The 21,076-nt window shown below is 45.8% G+C and overlaps 1 protein-coding gene across 7 annotated transcripts in view; it reads left to right on the top strand.

The window, feature by feature from the left end:
* The first annotated feature begins 581 nt into the window (after positions 1–581).
* Positions 582–21,076, top strand: part of UBE2G1 (ubiquitin conjugating enzyme E2 G1) — a 106,336-nt gene continuing 85,841 nt past the window's right edge. The window contains exon 1 of one of the 7 annotated variants that reach the window (XM_017348822.3): positions 582–1,033. In XM_017348822.3, the coding sequence (XP_017204311.2) occupies positions 988–1,033 (46 nt within the window). In that variant the 5' untranslated portion in view covers positions 582–987. Of the gene's footprint in view, positions 1,034–1,423; positions 1,509–2,061; positions 2,245–21,076 lie in introns of those variants that run through there. The other 6 variants (XM_070061254.1, XM_070061253.1, XM_070061250.1 and 3 more) reach the window with 6 other exon arrangements.

Below are 21,076 nucleotides of genomic sequence, written 5' to 3'. Positions count from 1 at the left end.
TTCCTTCTCCATGTCTTTATATAGACTGCGAGAACTGGGAAGAGAACAGACTGCAGGGTGAGGTTGGTTTTCCCAAGCCTTGCATCTCAAACTTTGACAGATGCTTTTTTGGATGTCAGTTTGAATTTTATCTATCAGATTCTGCTATTGTCAACTCATTTTACTCGCGGAGAGCATTCACTACGAGATACAGAACACTTTATTCCAAGGGTGTTTCTGTGCATCCTTTACTTGAATCAGGAACCTATATTAAGTCTATGGCTTAACATGGGGCACACCAGCACCAAGTTCGGCTTTCTAACAATGAGTAATTCGCGGACCATGTATGCAATGCTAGATAGCCTTTGGGTGCTCGCCAACAACTAGACACTAGCCACTTTTCTCGGGGCCCTTCATTCCCACACCACCTGCTTCACCCCCGAGGCGGCGTCCTGACCCTTGGCGACCTCTTCGTCATGGCGTCCGCGGGGCGTCCACCAGCTGAGACTTCAGCTGTCAGCGGGCGTGGACCTTCCCAAGATGGCGGCTGCCAGGGCCCCGGCGCGCAGTGGGCGGGGCCCCGCCGCCGGGGGCGGAGCGGAGAGGCAGAGGGGTCGGGCCAGCGGGCGGGCCGCTTCCGAAGTAGGCAGGCCCAGCGCGCTTGCGCGGAGCGGCCCTGCGCGCCGTGAGGCAGTGGCCGGGGAAGGCACCGGTGGGGCCCGACGGGCGGGTTGAAGGAGGGAAGCGGGCGAGTGAAGTCCCAGTGCGCGCCGCGGCGGCCCGGGTATCCTCCCCTTCCGGGCGTGAGGCGCTGTGAGAAGAGCCGAGCCCAGCGGACTAGCATCGGCAACGAGGCGCCACCACTGCCGCCCCAGCCCGGCCTCCCTCTGCTTCGGCGCTCCGTCCGCGGGGCCCGGGTTCCTCAGCACACCCAGCTCCAGCCGCCCCCAGAGCCTGTCCCCAGCTCTCCGAACGCCCCGGCGGCAGCCTGGGCCCTTGGCGGGGAGGATGACGGAGCTGCAGTCGGCGCTGCTACTGCGAAGACAGCTGGCAGGTGAGCGGGAGGGCGGCGGGCGGCGGGCCTGGCCGCGATCGCGGACAGCCGCTGACGGCACGTCGGCCGCTCCGGCCGGCGGGGACCAGGCCTGAGAGGGGTGGGGAGTCCGCGGCACGGGTCCCAGACGGGCCCGGCACTTCTAGCCCGGGTCTCGGAGGGCATTGGGGGCGGGGACGCGTCCCAGCCCCGGCCCTCGGGCGCCCCGGGGGTCGGAGGGGAGGCTGCCCCCTCCCCCACGGTTCGGTGGGACGTTGCGGGGGAGGGGCTGCGGGCCCCCGGCCGGGCCGAGCCCCCTCGGAGGGGCGGGTCCCGGGCTCAGGTGCGGTCGAGGCCTCCGGACCCTCTCGGGGGGTGGCGGGGGTGGGATGGGGGGAGGCTGGAGCCGCTGGGCCCCGCGCGGTCGCCGTCGCTGGCTCGGGTGTCGGAGCCGGCGGCGGGAGTGGGCGAGCGGAACTGGCCCCCGGCCGGATAGGTGAGGCGCGCAAAACTTCTCCCGTGGCAGCGCCGGGTCGGCGGAGTTGTGGCCGACAACAAAAGCGCCGGCCTCCGCGGCCTGGGCGCTGGCGCGCGGGCGCCCGGGACGCTGGCGGGGTGCGGGACGCCGCCTTGCCTGCCTCCGCCTGGCACGGGCTCGGGCTGCGCCGCCGGGCTGGGGGAGGGTAGGAGCGGGCAGAGGGAAGAGCCGCCCGCTGGCCGGCTCGGGGCTTTGTGCTCGCCGCCACCGCGGCCCTGCGCGGGCCTGCAGACCCCCGGGGCTGCGCCCGCGCGCTCTGGCCCGGGGCGGCGGCCGGCCCTGCTGGCCCGCGGGAGCCTGCGTCCCCCTCCCCCATTGTCCCGGCCTCCGGCCGTTTGCGGCTTCCAGGTTGACTTTTTCGGGGGTTGGCTCCTGCTCTGCTAGGACGGTGTGAGCGGAGCATGCGCGCTGGGGACGGACGTGTGCGGAGTGCGAGGGGGGAGGCGGGTTGGTGGCTTCACAATGCCGCCCCACGTGCTGCCAGATTTAAAGAGAAATGAGCCAGCAGTTAGCCCTGCCGTCGGCCGCGCTGAGTATGTCCTTCTGCGAGCAGGCCATCTTCCCCTCCCCGCCCCGCGGCCGGCAGCCCCCAGCTCCCGCAGAAGCTGACGGCTGGAGGGAAGAAACTTCGCCATAGATTTACTAAGAGTTGGAGGCAGTGGTTAAATTACCTTTGCGGCTTCTTAAGGAAAAGGTTGTCAGGGGCTGTTAGAGATTGTATAATTGGGTTTATTATTAGACCATGAGCAAGCAGGTTTGGACAAGTATTAAAGTTCTAGATGTTCAGGGGGAGTGACTTGGAGGTTCTACTGGCACTGCCCACCAAGAAGAATATGTTAGAATAGCAGTGGAAGAATAACAGCTTGATGTGTTTTATATTTGCAAGCACAGCTTCTGTGTCCTTTCGTTTGTTTTGGAGGAAGGAATTTTTTTTCTGGCCTTCGTAAGAACTCTTTAATCAGACTAAGTTTTATTAATGTGGTGAGCTAGTAAATAGTATTAAAGTACTAAGTTGGTTTTAAAATAGCACTCAACTCTTACATAATGGAAAAGATACACATTTTAAGTGATATAAAAGGAGTTACGCAGTTACTGAGAAAGTAAATTAAGACAAATACGGTGTGAACAGCAGCAATATGTCAAAACTATTTCCAGCCATTTGTGAGCCAACAATAGATTTTGATGTTACTCTATTCCATTTTGCATTCTTCTTAAAACAATAATAATCTCAAATATCGGGAAAACTTCTGAGCGCTCTTTATTGGTGGTTGATTTTCTGTGAGGGCACACTAAAATGTTTTAATGTAGAGGGGAGGGTGGTTTTGTTTATAATTTGTCAAGTTGCTTAGCTTCTGATTAACTTTTGTTAACCTTTTTGATTATAAATAATGAAACTGCTCTTAATTCTTAAGTTTTTGAAGGATTTTAATGAACATGTTCAAAAAGTAATCAAGAGTAGGCCAAGGCACTTTGTTAACTAAATGTAGTTCAAGCTTATTTGGAAAGACCTGATAATTGTTTACTTAAATAAAGGCCTTGTTTCGTTTTAGTAGTGTATTATGGGAGCTTCATGTGGAAACAGGGAAGAATGGTAAAATGTAATCTCTTGAAATCAGAGTGAACTTTTGTAAGATATACTAAATGGTTTAAGAATCTTGAGATGTATTGAACCGAGTAGATAGCAAACCTGTAAGCCATCTTGTCTGCTAGAATTCCAGAACCTACAGTAGTTTTATTTATTGAGCTCTTAGCCTGCCAGTCCGTAAAGATCTTAATCCATTACTTGGAGAATTTTACCCAGTGTATTTTGACTGTAATGAAGAACCTGATTACTTTTGGAATTGAGCAAAATGGTTCCTGGGTTGCAGTGTTTCTCAGCCTTGGCATGCTGACATTGTGGCTAGTTAGTGCTATAGGGGCCTGTACCATGCATCTACCCACTAGATGCTAGTTACACATCCCGCAGTCGTGACAACCAAAAACTTCGCTAGTGCTAAATGTCACTGAGGAACAAACTCATCGCAGATGGAAAACCATTGGGTTGAGGTTTTTCAGTAAAGAAAAATGGCCGTTGTGAAGAAAGTAAGAACACCTAACAGATTCATGAAATTAGATAGGTTGTGTATGTCAGTGTGGATATTATTAGACTCTGACTTACTCTTTTGCGAATTTAGAATTGGTGGTTAAACCTTTGCAGTGTGTTTTGTTAAATACTAAGAAATCCCCAGCATAGGAGATAATTTTTGAAAATTTCATTTTTTGAAAAAATATTATATAAGTAATGGTTAGAAATGCAGAGGTAAAAAAAAAGTAGTGTTTCTATCTCTGACCCCAAGATTTATCATGGACACCATCATTATTGACAATTGTGAATCTTTTTAGAAAGGGTTTTTTTTTTCTCCTTTTTTTATTTATTTGAGAGTTGGAGGGGCAGAGAGAGAGAGAGAGAGAGAGATCAATCTTCCATTTGCTGGCTCACTACCCAAATGGTTGCAGTGGCCAGGGCTGGGCCAGGCTGAAGCCAGGGCGTCATCTGGGGCTCCCACGTGGGTGGCAGGGTCCAGGCCCTTGGGCTGTCCTGCTGCCTTCCTAAGCAGAAGCAGGGACCTGGATCAGAAGTGGAGCAGCTGGGACTCAAGCTGGCACCCATATGGGATGGTGGTGCTGCAGGCAGCGCTTTACCTGCAGTGCCCCAGTGCTGTCCCCAGAAGGGTCTTGTGTATGTGTATTTACATGGGCTGATATGCACTAGGCACTCACTGTACAGGACATTTTACCTGTATTATCTCAGTCCTCAGGTGCTGCTGGTGGTGCCACTAGAATCCGGACCTTCTTTTAGAGACTTTTTAAAAATTGGATATATTGTTCCCCAAGGAACAGTAATTTATACAGTCATGAAGTAGGGCATTAAATATTTCAGTATACAAGTCAATTTGTCTAGTAACTACCAAAATTGACTTTTCCATCTTAATAACATTTATTGTATGAAATAACTCTGGTTTTTTTTTTTTTTTTGTTCCTTCAAGATTTATATATTTATTTGAAAGGTGGAGTGACACAGAGGGTGAGACAGAAGTCTTTTGTCTACATGTTCACTCCCCAAATGGCTGCCAACAGCTAGGGCTGGGCCAGGCATAGCAGGGAGTCTGGAACTCCATCCTGGTCTCCTACATGGGTGGCTAAGGCCTAAGGCCCTCTTCCTGCTTCCTTCCTAGGCATTAGCAGGATGCTGAATCAGAAGCCAAACAGCAGGGACTCTGACGCTGGGTGCTGGATTTGCAAGCAGCATCTTAAACCACTGTGCCACAATGCCACTGCTCCCCCTCCCCCCATAAGGTTCTTAAGGTAACCGTGAAAAGTATTTTAGCCATGGTCAACCCAAAGCCTACATTACAGAATTGAGGAAAATACCTTTGCGTTTACTATCTTGGACTGAAGGTAGCACTAAGTTTTTTTTTTTTTTTTTTTTTTTTTGACGGGCAGAGTTAGAGAGACAGAGAGAAAGGTCTTTCTTCCGTTGGTTCACTCTCCAAATGGCCGCAATGGCTGGAGCTGCGCTGATCCAAAGCCAGGAGCCAGGAGCTTCTTTCAGGTCTCCCATGCGGGTGCAGGGGCCCAAGCACTTGGACCATCTTCTACTGCTTTCCCAGGGCATAGCAGAAAGCTGGACCAAAGAGGAGCAGCTGGGAATAGAACCGGTGCCCATATGGGATGCTGGCGCCACAGGAGGAGGAGTAACCTACTGTGCCATGGCAACGGCCCCCTGCACTAATTTTTTTTGTGTTGACAATTTTAGTGTAATTGGGCTAATTTCGTATCCTAACTCTACTAAATTTTTTTAAAGGTTTATTTTTCTGCAAGTTACACACAGAGAGATATCTTCCATCTGCTGGCTTAATCCCCAAATGGCTGCAATGGCCAGGTCCAGGTGTGGGTCATACCCAAGTTAGAAGTTACATCCAGGTCTCCCACGTGGGTGGGCGGCAGGGGCCCAAACACTTGAGTCAGCTTCTGCTGCTTTCCCAGGTGGAAGCAAGGAGCTGTATCAGAAGTGGAGCAGCTGGAACTCAAACTGGTGCCCATATGGGATGCCAGTGTGTCAGCCTGTGGCTTTATCTGCTAAGCCGCAGTACTGACTCCAGGAATCCAACCTTTAAAGTAGCCCTTGATTGCGAAGCTGGTGGTTCTGAGTTCTAAGGTGCCCTTAGCTATTCTTTTCTCCGTGGAGGGCCATCTGCAGGCACCCGCTTCCTAGTTTTGTGTTTTCGTTAGTAGCCCTGGTGTTCCTAGGCTGTTCAAACAAATTGGGAAGACTTAACACTTCTTGCTGGCCTTTTTGGAATATAATGGCACTCTTATCAGTCTTAATTGGAAATAGTCCCATTAACAATCTTAATCGGAAAGAAATAGAATAACTGATTATTACTCTGTTAAGTAGAAGATTCTGGGTGTTGAGTGTATTATTAAGAGTTGTTAACTTGGGGCCAGCCTTTGGTATAGCTGGTAAAGTTCATGTCTGCGCTGCTCCACTTCTTATCCAGCTCCCTGTTAATGTCTGGGGAAAAGCAGTGGAAGATGGCTCAAGTGTTTGGGCCCCTGCCGTCCCTGTGGTAGACCCAGATGAAGCTCCTGGCTTTGGCCTGACCTGGCCCCCACCTTTGTAGTCATCTGGGGAGTGAACCAGTGGATGGAAGATATTTCTTACTCTCTCTGTATTTCTTTCAAATTTACCCCCATGCCACAGCACCAGCAATAAACAAATCTTTAAACAAAAATTAAAGAGACGTTAATTCACATATTTAGAAATGGAAGAAAAGTTAAAAGTTTGGGAATTTTTGTATCTGGAAATCATTACGCTGTTAGAGAAATAATGCAGCTATTGTGCATCCCTGTCAGAAAAAAAGCATAAATGAAGGGACAGTGTTGTGTGGTGCAGCAGGTTAAGCTGTCACCTGCAATGCTGGCATCCCATATGAGTGCCAGGTCCCCATATGAGCACCAGTTCAAGTCCCTGCTGCTCCATTTGCAATTCAGCTCCCTGCTAATGCAACTTGGAAAGAGGTGGAAGATGGCCCAAGTGCTTGGGCCCTTGCACCTATGTAGGAAGCTAAGATGAATTTCCAGGCCTGGCTCAACTCTAGCCATTGGAGCCAACTGCGGAATGAACCACTGGATTGAAGATCTCTTTCTCTAACTCTCCTGCTCTCTGTAACTCTTTCAAATAATTAAAAAACAAAACAAAACAACTGAAAGCATAAATGAAACAGACATTTGGTTGAAAGAGGGCCATTGTATGATTTATAGTCTTTGTAATTGAGGGAACATGAAAATTTTTTTCTCCCTGAAACCTTTTATTTAATGTATATAAACTTCATGCATTTCATAAATACAACTGTAGGAACATAGTGATTCTTCCCACCCTACCTGCCCTCCCACCCTTCTTCTTTCTCCCTCTCCTATTTTCATCCTTATTTTTTTTACTAAGGTTTCTTTTCTTTCTTTTTTTTTTTTTAAAGATTTATTTTGAAAGTCAGAGTTAGAGAGGAGAGGCAGAGAGAGAGAGAGAGGTCTTCCACCCGCTGGTTCACTCCCCAATTGATGCAACAGCTGGAGCTGCGCCGATCCGAAGCCAGGAGCTTCTTCCGGGTCTCCCCCACGGGTGCAGGGGCCCAAGGCCTTGGGCCATCTTCTGCTTTCCCAGGCCACAGCAGAGAGCTGGATGGGAAGTGGAACAGCCAGGTCTCGAACTAACGCTTCAGGCCAGGGTGTTAACCTGCTGCGCCATAGCGCCGGCCCCTAAGATATTTTCAGTTCACTTTTTTAAAAAAAGATTTCAATTAACTTTATACACATAAGGTTATACTAAGTAAAGAATTCAACAAATAGTATGAAAAGAAAAGCTGTTTCTGAACAGACAGGGCTATTCAAAGTCTGCGCGCATGTCAGTTTCACTTCTGTAGATTACCTTTTAGGTGCTCTGTTAGTTACCACAGATCAGGGAGAACATATGGTATGTGTCATTTTAGGACTGGCTTACTTCACTAAGTATAATGTTTTCCAGTTTCTTCTGTTTTGTTGCAAATTACAGGATTCAATTTTTTTAAACTGCTGTGTAGTATTACATGGTGTACATATCCCACAATTTCTTTATCCAGTCTTCAATTGATGGACATTTGGGTTGATTCCATATCTTAGCTATTGTGTATTGAGCTGCCACATCAAATAATTAAAGTGATGTGTTAAAGAATTTTAAATAGCCTTGTTAAGTTAATCAGTATTTATTTTTACATTAAAGAGTAAATGACTTAAGTAATAATTTGTTGTTGAGTTAGTATTTTTTTTTAAGATTTATTTATTTGAAAGGCAGAATTACAGAGAGGCAAAGAGAGGGCAGCCTTGCATCTGCTGGTTCACTCCCCAAATGGCAGCACGGCCAGAGCTGGATTGATCCAGAGCCAGGAGCTTCTTCTAAGGGTTCCACGTGGGTGCAGGGCCCCAAGCAGTTCTACTACTTTCCCAGGCCATAGTGAAGAGCTGGATCAGAAGTGGAGCAGCCAGGACTCATATGGGGTGCTGGCACTGCAGGTGGCAGATTTTCTTACCACTCCATAGTGCCAGCCCTTTGAGTTAGTATTTTTGATAATGAAGCAGTTTTATAGCAATGATTTTATTTTCTTTAAAATACTTCAGAATGAAATGTACTTTCTGCATTGGTCTTTTTTTTTTTTTTTTTTTTGGACAGGCAGAGTTAGAGAGAGAGACAGAGAGAAAGGTCTTCCTTCCGTTGGTTCACCCCACAAATGGCCGCTAAGCCAGGAGCCAGGTGCTTCCTCCTGATCTCCCATGCAGGTGCAGGGCCCAAGCACTTGGACCATCCTCCACTGCCTTCCCCGGGCCACAGCAGAGAGCTGGCCTGGAAGAGGAGCAATCAGGAAAGAATCCAGTGCCCCAACTGGGACTTGAACCCTGGGTGCTGGCGCCGCAGGCGGAGGATTAGCCAAGTGAGCCGCAGCATTAGTCACCCTCTGCATTAGTCTTTTGTAATGGATGGCCTCAGTCCCCCCCCCCCCCCCCCCCCCCCATTTTATGTGAACTTGGAAAGATCCAGAGTGATCAATCTTCCAGCCACTAGTTCACTCCTCAAGTGCCTGTAACTGCCAGGCCTGGGCCATTCAGAAGCTGGGAGCCCTGAATTCTTTCCCTGGATGGGAGGGCCCCAAGTACTTGAGTCGCTATCCAGGATGTGCTTCAGTAGGAAGCTGGAATGGATAGTGGAGCCAGCACTCAAACTTGGTCATTCCAGTATGGGATGCCACTGTGTCTCCCTGGTGACCTTACTTTTTAAATCTGAAATACTGCTGGAGCAGGTGTTTGACTCAGCATTTCAGTGCCACCTGGGACTCCTGTATTCTATGTTGGAGTGCCTGGATTCAAGACCCAGCTTCTCTGCTTTCAGTCTGGTCTCCTGCTCATGTGCCCCCTGGGTCCCTGCCACCCACCTGGGAGACCTGAATTAAGTTCTGGTTTCAGGCTGGCCCTGCCCCGGCTATCACGGAATTCTGGCGTGTGAACCAGTAGCTGGACGTTTTGTCTTCTTTTGTGTCTCTCTGCCTTCAGATAAATTGAAAATAAATAAATATTTAAAAGATTAAGTAAAATACTGTTGAATATATTAATTGAGCTAAATTCTGTAACTTATTGTGTCAGCATATTAGAATAATCTCTATTTACTGGAAAGCAGTAACAAAGTATGTAGTTTTATTATATAGTTTCTTATTATACAATACATTCTGTTTTGTGGTACTTCTATGTATATGGTGAAATTAAATGAGGCCAGCGCTGCGGCTCACTAGGCTAATCCTCCGCCTTGCGGCGCCGGCACACCGGGTTCTAGTCCCGGTCGGGGCGCCGGATTCTGTTCCGGTTGCCCCTCTTCCAGGCCAGCTCTCTGCTGTGGCCAGGGAGTGTAGTGGAGGATGGCCCAAGTGCTTGGGCCCTGCACCCCATGGGAGACCAGGAGAAGCACCTGGCTCCTGCCATCGGATCAGCGCGGTGTGCCGGTCGCAGCGCGCCAGCGGCGGCGGCCACTGGAGGGTGAACCAACGGCAAAGGAAGACCTTTCTCTCTGCCTCTCTCACTGTCCACTCTGCCTGTCAAAAAAAAAAAAAAAAAAAAAAAAGAGAGAAATTGAATGCCTTGGGTCTATTTAATAGAGTGATACCTAGTGTGGAAGATTCTGATAATTCATTGAGTACTGCTGACTTGTTGCCTTTTGATTCCTTGGGTGAAGAGTGAGTCAAGGTGAGTTTTAATCATTGTATTATTTAGCCTTGGGAAATTTAGTACAAGATTTTTTTGGGAGGTATGCTAATTTATGGTAAACTAGTATGGGTATGCCCCACTAGCAAGTAAAATAATTAGTCATTCTTTTGGACTCAGTTCAATTTAGGATCCAGACTGACTTTTTAAAAATGTACTCAATTATTTTATTTATTTGTTTATTGTTAAAGATTTATACAAAGAGAAAGGTCTTTCATCTGCTGGTTCTCTCCCCAAATGGCTGGAGCTCGGCCCATCTAAAGCCAGGAGCTTCTTCCTGGCCTCCCACATGGGTGCAGGGGCCCAAGGACTCGGGCCATCTTCTGCTGCTTTACTAGGCCATGGCAGAGAGCAGGGTTGAAAGTGGAGCAGTGGATCTTGAACTGGCGCCCATATAGGATGCTGGCACTACAGGTGGCAGCTTTACCTGCTACACCACCACAGTGCCGGCTGTGAGATTTCTTAATTACTAAATCATTTTTTAGAGTTCAGATGATCTAATAATTTCTTTCATTGATTTGTTGGGAATAAATTTTCAAGAAACTGTACTTATGGAAATAATCTGGCAAAGTAAACATAGTGTAGTGATTTATGGTTAATGGTTTTTCAGGTATAGGAAAGTACAAAGAAGAAAAAGCAAACATTTTCCAAATTTTGTTAGTGAACACTAATTATTGGTATGGATGGAAAATGGTAAAGGGTAAATACATTATCTTTTTTTTTTTTTTTGACAGGCAGAGTGGACAGTGAGAGAGAGAGACAGAGAGAAAGGTCTTCCTTTACTGTTGGTTCACCCTCCAATAGCTGCCGCGGCTGGCGCGTTGCGGCCGGCGCACTGCGCTGATCTGATGGCAGGAGCCAGGTATTTATCCTGGTCTCCCATGGGGTGCAGGGCCCAAGCACTTGGGCCATCCTCCACTGCACTCCCTGGCCACAGCAGAGAGCTGGCCTGGAAGAGGGGCAACCGGGACAGAATCCGGCGCCCCAACCGGGACTAGAACCCGGTGTGCCGGCGCCGCAAGGCGGAGGATTAGCCTAGTGAGCCGTGGCGCTGGCCAACTTTTTTTTTAAATTAAGAAATTTTATATTATTTGAGCATCAGCGAGAAGAGTGAGCATGAACTGCTATTTACTAGTTTATTCCCCAAATGCTGGGGAACCAGGAACTCAGTCTGGGTCTTGCAAGTGATCCAAGTACTTGAGCCATTCATTACCTGCTGCCTCTCAGGATAGCATTAGCAGGAAGCTGGAATGGGGAGCAGAGGTGGGACTCAAACCCAGCTATCCTAATGGAATATCAGTACACCAAATACCCACCTTGAAATAAGATACTTAAATGTTAAAATATAGCCTTTTAAACTTTTTTCTCTGTGCAAGTAGTATCAGTTTTTTTTTTTTTTTTAATTTGACAGAGTTATAGACAGTGAGAGAGACAGAAAGGTCTTCCTTCCGTTGGTTCACTCTTCAAATGGCCAATATGGCCCCGATCCGAAGCCAGGAGCCAGGTGCTTCTTCCTGGTCTCCCATGCGGGTGCAAGGGCTCAAGCACTTGGGCCATCCTCCACTGCCCTCCCAGGCAGAGAGCTGGACTGGAAGAGGAGCAGCTGGGACTAGAACCTGGCACCCATATGGGATGCCGGCACTGCAGGCAGAGGATTAACCAAGTGAGCCATGGCGCCAGCCCCGTAGTATCAGTTTTATTTGAGTAAATTAGAAATTTTTATTGGGGCTGTTTCATTGATAGCTTCTTTCCCAGAAGACTTCTGGGAAAAATACAGCATTTTGTTACTGTTGCTATAGAGTGTATATCTCTGTTTATGACATTATGTTCAAGGAAACTGGTGGAAAGTCAGTTTTTGTGATATTTTCTTTTATTCAAACTATGTTTAATAACTTAGAAAACTGCTAGGGCTCTTCCTCTGCTGTTATGTTAACATTTGTTTTTTGCTTTATTTGTTTACGTTTTTTTTTTTTTTTTGACAGGCAGAGTGGACAGTGAGAGAGAGAGACAGAGAAAGGTCTTCCTTTGCCGTTGGTTCACCCTCCAATGGCCGCCGCGCTGCGGCCGGCGCACCGCGCTGATCCGATGGCAGGAGCCAGGAGCCAGGTGCTTCTCCTGGTCTCCCATGGGGTGCAGGGCCCAAGCACTTGGGCCATCCTCCACTGCACTCCCTGGCCACAGCAGAGAGCTGGCCTGGAAGAGGGGCAACCGGGACAGAATCCGGCGCCCCAACCGGGACTAGAACCCGGTGTGCCAGCGCCGCTAGGCGGAGGATTAGCCTAGTGAGCCGTGGCGCCGGCCTGTTTACCTTTCTTGATTACAGATATATTAAAAGGATAAGAACAAGGAACCTTAATTTTTTTACCTAGAAGGTTTTTTTTTCTTTAATCTTGTTAAGCAAGCTTGCTTTTAAATAAGTTTATTAAGCAAGAATTCAAAAAAAATTAATGACAGTTTTGAATTGCTTTAGCATGGGCATGCACTGTACTTGCATTGTTGTTATGTGAGATGTACTTATTAAGGTTTCTATTTTAAGACAAAGTAGTGTTAGATGACGACTTTTTAGACTTGATGTCAAAATCATGATTCATGAAAGGAAATATTGATAAATTGAATTTTGTCAAAATGAAAAACTTTTGCTGTGACAGACCATGTTAGGAGGATGAGAAGACATGCCACAGCTGGAACAACATATTTTTGAGCCACATATTTGGCAAAGGATTGTATCTACACTATATAAAACTTTCAACAGTTAAAAAAAAAAGCCAATTTATTTAGAAAATGGGCAAAAGACATAACCAGATATTTGACTGAAGAGGACACACAGATGGCAAATAAGCAAATGAAAAGATGTTCAACATATTAGACATTGGGGAAATGCAAATTGAAACCACATAAGGTATCACCATGTAACCTATCAGAATAGTTAAATTTTTTTAAAGAAAGTGATAACAGCAATTGCTGATGAGGAAGTGGGGAATCTTGATCTCATACATGTAAAATATCCCAGCCACTGTAGAAAACAGTCTGGAGGTTGCACATTTTGGCATTTATTTCAGGGAAATGAAAGCTTATGTGGACATTCCTAGTAGATCTCTTAGTAATAGGTGAAAACTAGAAATAACCCAAATGTCCTTCAGTGGCTGAGTGAACAAACTGGTACATCCATACTAGGGGAGTGTACTGCTCAGCAGTGAAAACACAAGCTATTGAACAAAAGAACTTGGAATTATACTAACTCCTGAAAAAAGCCAATCTCAAAAGCTTACATACTATATACTTTTATTTATATAGAATTTTTTTTTTTGATGGGGGGAGGCTGTGCATTGGTACAGTGGTTAACAAGCTGCTTGGGACACCTGTGTCCTTTATCAGAGTGCCTGGGCTGAAGTCCTGGCTGTACTCTCAACCCCAGTTTCCTGCTAATGTATGAATGTATGTTTGAATGAATATGTATTTTATTTATTCATCTGTGCTTGGATGTGGCTTGCTGTTGACTTTAGTTAATAGTCCTGCTGTAAAAATGGTGTGCAAATATCTCTTTGAAACTCTGCTCTCAGATTTTTTTGGACACCCAAAAGTGAGCTGGGCTGTTGCCTGTGACACTGGCATCCTGTGTGGCTGCCAGTTCTCTGTTGCTCCATTTGCAATCCAGCTCGCTTTTGGTGCACTGGGAAAGTAGCTGAGGATAGCCCAAGTGCTTGAGCCCCTGTACCCACGTGGGAGCTCCTGGCTTCGGCCTGGCTCAGCCCTGGCTGTTGTGGCCATTTGAGGATGGCCTAGCGGAAAGGAGCTTTCTGTTTCTCCCTCTCTCTCTCTCTATAACTATGCCTTTCAAGTAAATAAATTAAATCTTTTTTTAAGTGACAGAACAGTTTTGTATCTTGAGAGCAGTTATACAAATCTGTAAGCATGAGAAAGTTGCCTAGAGCTATGTGTGCACGCGCGTGTGTGTGTGTGCGTACACACATGAGTGATGAAATTTGATTAAAGTGTATAGATTGTACCAATGTCAGTTTCTTGGGTTTGATGTTGTGCTTGAGTTATGCAAGATATTAACATTATGGAGAGACTGGATAAGGATATAGGAAGAGGGTTGACATTGTGGTGTAGTGATTAAGCCACCTTTTAGAACACCCCTGTCCCATATACAGTGCCTGGGATCAAGTCTCACCTTAGCTTCTAATCCAGATTCCTGAATGTGCACCCTGGGAGGCAGCAGATGATAGCTAAAGTAGTTGGAGTTAGTTCCACCCACATGGAACTCCTGATTGGATTTCTGGTTCCTGTCTTCTGCCTGGACTAGCTCAAGCTTTGTGGGCACTTGGTGAGTGAACCAGCCGATGGAAGATAACTGCTCCTCCTCACTATGCCTTTGAGATAAATAAAAGTAAATAAACTTTAAAAAAGGGTGTAGGAGACTGTATATTATTTTTTCCATTGTTTGTGACTTTCTATTTAAAAATAAAAAGTTAAAAAAAGCCCACAAACCTTCCTCTAACCTAAGCACTTTACCTGTCTGTTTCAACTGGAGAGTTTACTATTCATGGTTACAAATAGCAACATAGTTGCCACATCAATACTTTCAAAGAAAAGGAAGTTGAAACAAATCTGTAGTTTGAGATAAACATTCCATCTTAATTTTAAATAACAGTACTCATTTAAACTTACTGTGTTGTTATTTGGGAAATAGGATTAGAAGTCAGCATAAATTTTAGTTGTTGAGCCTTTATGTGCAGCTGCATAGAGATGATGGTGGAAAGAAAAGGTATTTGGTCTACCATTTTTGAAGTGCTGCATTTAGTAGTAGTAAGTAAACAAAGTTATAATGCAGTGTTAGTCTATGTATATCTAGTCAGGGAACAGAAAGTAGCTTTGAAGAAGGAATGATTAATTATGGGGGAGTAGAGGGAGGTCAGAAGTCTTAAGAGAAAGACTGTCTTGGATACATACAGCAGAATCAGGATTTCAGTTCTGTTAAGAACATTTAGAAAACAAAATCAAAAAATCTTTCCTAGGGCCAGCACTGTGGCACAGCAGGTTAAGCTACCACCTGCTGTGCTGGCATCTCATATGAGTTCCAGCTGCTTCACTTCCAACCTGGCTCCTTACTAATGGGCCTGGGAAAGCAGCAGAGGATGGCCCAAGTGCATGGGCCCCTGCACTCACATGGGAGACCTGGAAGAAGCTCCTGGCTCCTGGCTTCGGATAAGTTCCACTCTGGCCGTTGTGGTCATTTGGGGAGTGAACCAGTGGAATGGAAGACCACTCTCTGGCTCTACCTCTTTCTGTAACTCTTTGAAATAAATAAAATAAAATTATGAAAGGACTAACCTGGCTCATGTCATGGATATATTACCGTATTTAAAGGAGAGAGCAGGGCAGAAAGTAAACTTGCACTATTGAGTGTGTATCACATACTCTTTGTGATCCTAGGACTTTTCTTATGTGGTCACATTTAGCTCTCACAGCAAATCTTTCAATTAGACATTACTCCCTTTCTGAGATAAAGATGTTCAGGTTTAGAGAGATTGGTGCTTTCCCCAAGGTAGCCTGTTAAATGCTGACAGAGCTGGCTGCAGGAAGAGGTCTGTTTGCTCTTTCCTTATCAGAGTGGTGTCTTTAACATTTTGGGTGTTCTTAGAATTCTTTGAGAATCTATTAAGAATTAGAGATGTCCTGAGAGAAGTACACCAACATAATTTTGGGTATAATTTCAGAAGATTCTCTGATATCTGGGGTGACGCTCATTTATGCACATTTGCTGTTGTCTGATAATCATTATTCAGCAAATTTGATGCCTGTTTGGGTGCTATAGCAATGCCAAATGGAAAAGATAGCGTTCTGGGAACTTGGAGTTTGTAGAAAGTATGAGTCCTGTAAGAGAGCTGCTTTACAGTGTTAGAAGTTACAGAAAGCTCACTTCTGCCTGTCTGGTTTGTGGGGGAGGAGCTGGTAGTGTTTGTGACCTTAAAAAGATCTGTAAAATTTGACCACAAATAGGAAAAAATTTAAGAGTGAAGGAAAAAGCAGCAGCAAGATAGAAGTTTTGTGCTGAAAACAGTTCAGTGTGGTTGGATTATATGATAAACTGTGAACTGTTGGGGAAACAATATTTGGAAAGGTTGGTATTTGTGGAAGACCTTAGAAATTCTGGGGTAGAACATTATGGTCCAGCAGGTTAAAGTCCCTGCTTGCCACACACCCCATATCAGATGGCGGATTTGCATCCTGGCTGCCCTGCCTGCTCCCTGTTGATGCACCTAGGAGGCAGACTGGGAGGCAGTGGATGATGACCCAAGTGCTTGGGCTCCTGCCACTCACATGGGAGACTGGATTGAGTTCTGGACTCTGGCTTTGGCCTGCTCCAGCTCTGATTGTTGCAGGCTTTTGGGAATGAACCAGTAGATGGGAGATCCCTCTCTGACTCTGTCTCTGCCTTTAAAATAAATAACTTTTTTTTTTTTTAATTAAGGGGCCAGCATTGTGGGGCGTCGCTCCCCCTCTTCACGGAGGAACGACACAGGACCCTGCGCTGTTCTTTTGTCTGCTCGGCCCTCCCCGGGTTTGCTGCTGGTTCTTCCCGGGTTGGCTACTGTCCCTTCCACCTCCGTGGAAGGGCGGTTCCCCCTGGCCACTTTCCCCACTTCCGCAGGGGAGCGGCACACCGCCGGCCGGCTCTCTCGGGGGCTGCACAGGTGTTCCTTCAGATAGATGTTCCTGGTGCATGTTATCTCTCTCCTCCTTTATAGTCCTCCTCCGCCAATCCCAACTCGGCTGCCCACACGCTGAGTACGCTGCTCTCCTCCAATCAGGAGCAGGTCCTACAGTTTATTGGTTGAACTGGAGGCAGCTGTGTAGAAGCTGTTTCTCCCTTCTCAGCGCCATATTGTGGGAGAGCAGATGCATAGAATAAGTCTTAATTCCAGTAACTTAGTCTAGTCCGAGTTGCTCCCCACAGTGGGGCAGTGGGTTAAGCTGCCACCTTTGATACATGCGTCCCATATGGGTGCCAGTTTGTGTCTCAGGTGCTCTACTTGCTATCCAGCTCCCCGCTGATGACTGGGAAAAGCAGTGGAACATGGTCCTAGTGTTTGGGTTCCTGCCACCCTTGTGGGAGACCTGGAAGAAACTCCAAGCTCCTGGATTCTGCCTGGCCCAACCCTGACTGTTGTGGCCAGTTGGGAAATGAAGCAGTGGATGGAAGATCTCTCTGTCTCTCCCTTTCTCTCACTCTTTCAAATAAAGTCTTTTAAAATATTAAAACATTCTGCGGTATAAAATTATATTTAAGGAGGGGGAGAAGTGACATGATCAGAATCCAAGTTATCTGTGGTAAAGCCAGATTTTAGAAATTTCCATTCCATTATGGAATGGTGTTTGAGGAAGAACAATAAATGAACAGGAAAAATTAGATGAAAGATACATTTGAGCCCATACTTTATTAAGTTCATTATACAAAATGTCCTATCTCCATGAGAGGGCAGGTATTTGTTTCAAAGGTTAAGATGCTGCTTGGAATGCTTGCATCCTGTGTCTCAGTGCCTGGGATCAGGTCCTTGCCCCTGGTTCTGTTTTCCTGCTATTGCATCCTGAGAGGCTGCAAATAGCGACTCAATACTTGGGTCCCTGTCACTCACATGGAAGACCTGGATGGAGAGCCTGCCCCCTGGCTTCAGCCCAGCTAAGGCTTGGCTGTTGTAGGCATTTGGGGAATGAAGCAGTGGTTGGGAGATCTCTCTCTGTCTCTCTGCCTTTTAAATAAAATAGTAAAAAAAAATTGCTGAGAATTTCTAAGTGCCTACTATGTTGTAGACTTAAAACAGTTTGGTTGATATGACCAGGCTATATTTTTTAGTAATTCTAAAACAGATACTTCACAGTCGTTAAGACATTCTTCCTGTTTTTACACTACTCCCTCCTCTCCCCCATTTACTTGTTTAAAATGTAACTGTGACTAGTAGCAATTGTTGGAACACAACCGCAGCAGTGTTTCAGCAAGGTCCTTTTCTGGCAAAGCATTTCTTTAATGGGTAACTCAGATGTGACTCTGGTTTTTCTAACTATTATTTTTCAAATTTGAAAAGCTGGGAAGCAAGCAAAGGTCCCCCAGTGTGTGTGTGCTGGTTCACTTTCTAAATGTCCACAAGAGGTCTGACTGGGCCAGGCTGAAGCTGTGAGCCAGGAACTTGGTCACCCACCCATGTGGATGGTAGAGACCCATTTACTAGAGCTGTCACCTCTGCCTCCCAGGGTCTGTACTAGCAGCCAAGAATTAAAGTTAGAAGTTCCATGTGGGACTTAGGCAGCTTATTTATTTGTATTTTAAAGATTTACTTATTTGAAAGAGAGATCTTCATTTAAGTCTCCCACATGAATAGTAGGAAACCAAATACTTGGACCAGATCAGATAACCACTAGGCTAAATACCCACCTCAGCAATAATTCTAATTACAAACGTGTCCATTATAGAAAATCTGGAGAAGCTGAATATATATATTACATAACACACCAGCCAGCAATTTGCAGCCTGTTGACATTTGATTGTTTGTCTTTCCATTGCATTTTGCTGTTTTTGTAAACTGAAATCCTGAAAAGAACCTTTATTGTTAAAGATTTTAGTGAAAATAATACTCTTTGAAGTTGAATGTATTAAAATTCATTCCATACTTAATTAAAAAAAGTTTATTTGAAAGGCAGAGTTGAGAGAGAGAGAGGTCTTCCATCCACTATTTCAATCCCCAAATGACTGCAACAACCAGAGCTGGGCTGCTCCAAAGCCAGGAGCCTGGAGCTTCTTCCTGGTCTCCCATGTGGGTGCAGGGGTCCAAACACTTAAGTCATCTTCTGCTGCTTTCCTAGGCCATAGCAGAGAGTTGAATCAGAAGTGGAGCAACTAGGACTCCAACTGGTGCCCATATGGGATGCCGGCACTGCAGATCGGGGTTTTAACCCACAGCGCTGGCCCCCTCCATACTTAATTTTTTAAAAGAAAGTCAAGGCAGGGCTAGAGTGGAGTAGCTGGTTAAGCTGCTACCTGCAGCATCAGCATATGGGTGCCAGTTTGAGTCCTAGCTGCTCCAGTTGCAATCCAGCTCCCTGCTAATGTGCCTGGAAAAGCAGCAGAGGTTTCAGGCTCCTGGCTTCAGCCTGGCCCAGCCCTGGACGTTGTTGCCAGTGGATGGGAGATCTCTCCCTCTCTATCTAACTCTGCTTTTCAAATAAATAAATAAATAAATAAATCCTAAAAATAAATTAAAGAAATTCAAGGCAAGATCAAGGTCCCCCTCACCCCCAAAATTTATTTAGTAGGTAAATGGCAAAACTATACTTTAAATCCAGGTCACTTTATTTCCAAGACTACTGCTTTTTATACCATTGCCCACTGTTAACCTCTGATGTGTGTAACTTTTGGAAGGGAAACTGGTTAATGGCTGTATCTGGTATTTGAAGTGTGTCTAATTCCTGTCCTCTGTGCTTAAGGATTCTAAGACTCATTTCAAGGCTTATGTGGAGAAGTATTACTCTGAGGCTTTTCTTAAACGCTTTTAACCCGGCTAAGCAGAGATAGTAATTTTTATCCCTTTCTTTGTATTTAGCAGTATATTGGGTAGCTTATATTGTTCTCATTAAAGGTCTAGGACTTTAGGTTGTGCTAATTTCTTTGTTTCAAACTGCTGTGAACATCTGGGATGTGATGTTTCCCCGAGGGAAGTGCTATATTTTCAGTGTCTTCCCTCGTTGTTTTTTCATTCTCCCTTATGATTATACCTTTGCTTCTGTTTCTGCCTTTAATATTTGCCCCAAGAAACAGAACAAACTGTTGTTAGCCAGTTTAGCTTATATTTAACTCTGACAGATGCAGCAGCAGTGGTACTGAAGAAGGTGTTGTACTCCTACCCTCATCAGAGTGTCAGCCATGTGCTATAGCTGTTGGAGGAGCAGTATCACTGATAGGCCTTTTAAAAAGCAAACTTCTGTGTTGGACGTTTGGCATAACCATGAAGTCACTGCTTGGGATTCCTGCATTGTATATCAGAGTGCCTGAGTTTGAGTCCCAGCCCCAAATCTGAAACTTTGAGCATTGTGATGGTGTTCTACCCTCAGATTTCCTCTTGTGTTCTCATTGTAGTCAACCACTTCCTCCTCCGTGAATCTGACAACCACTGAGTTGTCTTCTCTCCTAGATGTTTGTTTTCCCCAGAATTTTATGTGTAGCTTTGGGGTCTGGCTTCTTTGGTTTAGTGAAATTCATCAGTGTTGTTGCATGAATTAGTAGCCTGTTGCTGTTGAGTGCTGAATAGTATTCCATTGTATACTTTATTGTATACACTCCATTGTGCCATAGTTTGTTTATTCATTCCCATTGCTGGTTGTGTGGTAAGACTAAATTTAGCTTGGTATGAAACTGCAAAATTGTCTTCCAACATGCCTTTACCACATACTTTATTTTAAAAACAATATTCCTTAAAACATTCTTCTTCTTGATTTTTCACTTAGTATAGTGCAGAAATCTTTATTTTTACAGACTTAGTTTGTTATTTTTAAATGCTACTCTATGACTAAGCCATACATCCTTTTTATTAAGATTTAATTCTTGAGGCTGGTGTTGTAGCACAGTGGATTAAGCCACTGCCTGCAATACTAATACACCATGTGAATACTGGTTTGGGTCCTGGCTGTTCCACTTCCAATCCAGCTCCCTGCTAGTGCTCCTGGGAAAACAGTGGAAGATGGCCCAAGTACTTGGGCCCCTATTACCGATGTGGGAGACCCAGATGGAGCTCCAGGCTTGTGACTTTGGCCTTGGCCCAACCTCCTCTAGGTTGTGGCCATTTGGGGAGTGAGTCAGTAGATGTAAGATCCATCTGTCTCATTCGGCCTTTCAAATAAACAAAAATAAATCTTAAAAAGTGTGCATTGAGGCCGGTGCTGTGACATAGTAGGTTAAGCCTCTGCCTGCTGTGCCGGTATCACATATGAGTGCTATTTCAAGTCACAGTTACTCCACTTCCAATCCAGCTCCCTGCTGATGGTCTGGGAAAGCAATGGAAGCTGACTCAAGTGTTTGGGCCCCTGCACCCATGTGGGAGACTAGGGAGAAGCTCCTGGCTCCTGGCTTCGGATCGTCCCAGCTCTGGCTGTTCAGGTCATTTGGGGAGTGATCCAGCAGATGGAAGACCTCTCTCTGTCTTTCCCTCTCTATA

Source organism: Oryctolagus cuniculus, chromosome 17, assembly GCF_964237555.1.
Source record: "Oryctolagus cuniculus chromosome 17, mOryCun1.1, whole genome shotgun sequence".
NCBI lineage: Eukaryota > Metazoa > Chordata > Mammalia > Lagomorpha > Leporidae > Oryctolagus > Oryctolagus cuniculus.
The sequence above is the reverse complement of the archived record's forward strand: the minus strand, read 5'-3'. Positions and strand labels throughout refer to the sequence as shown.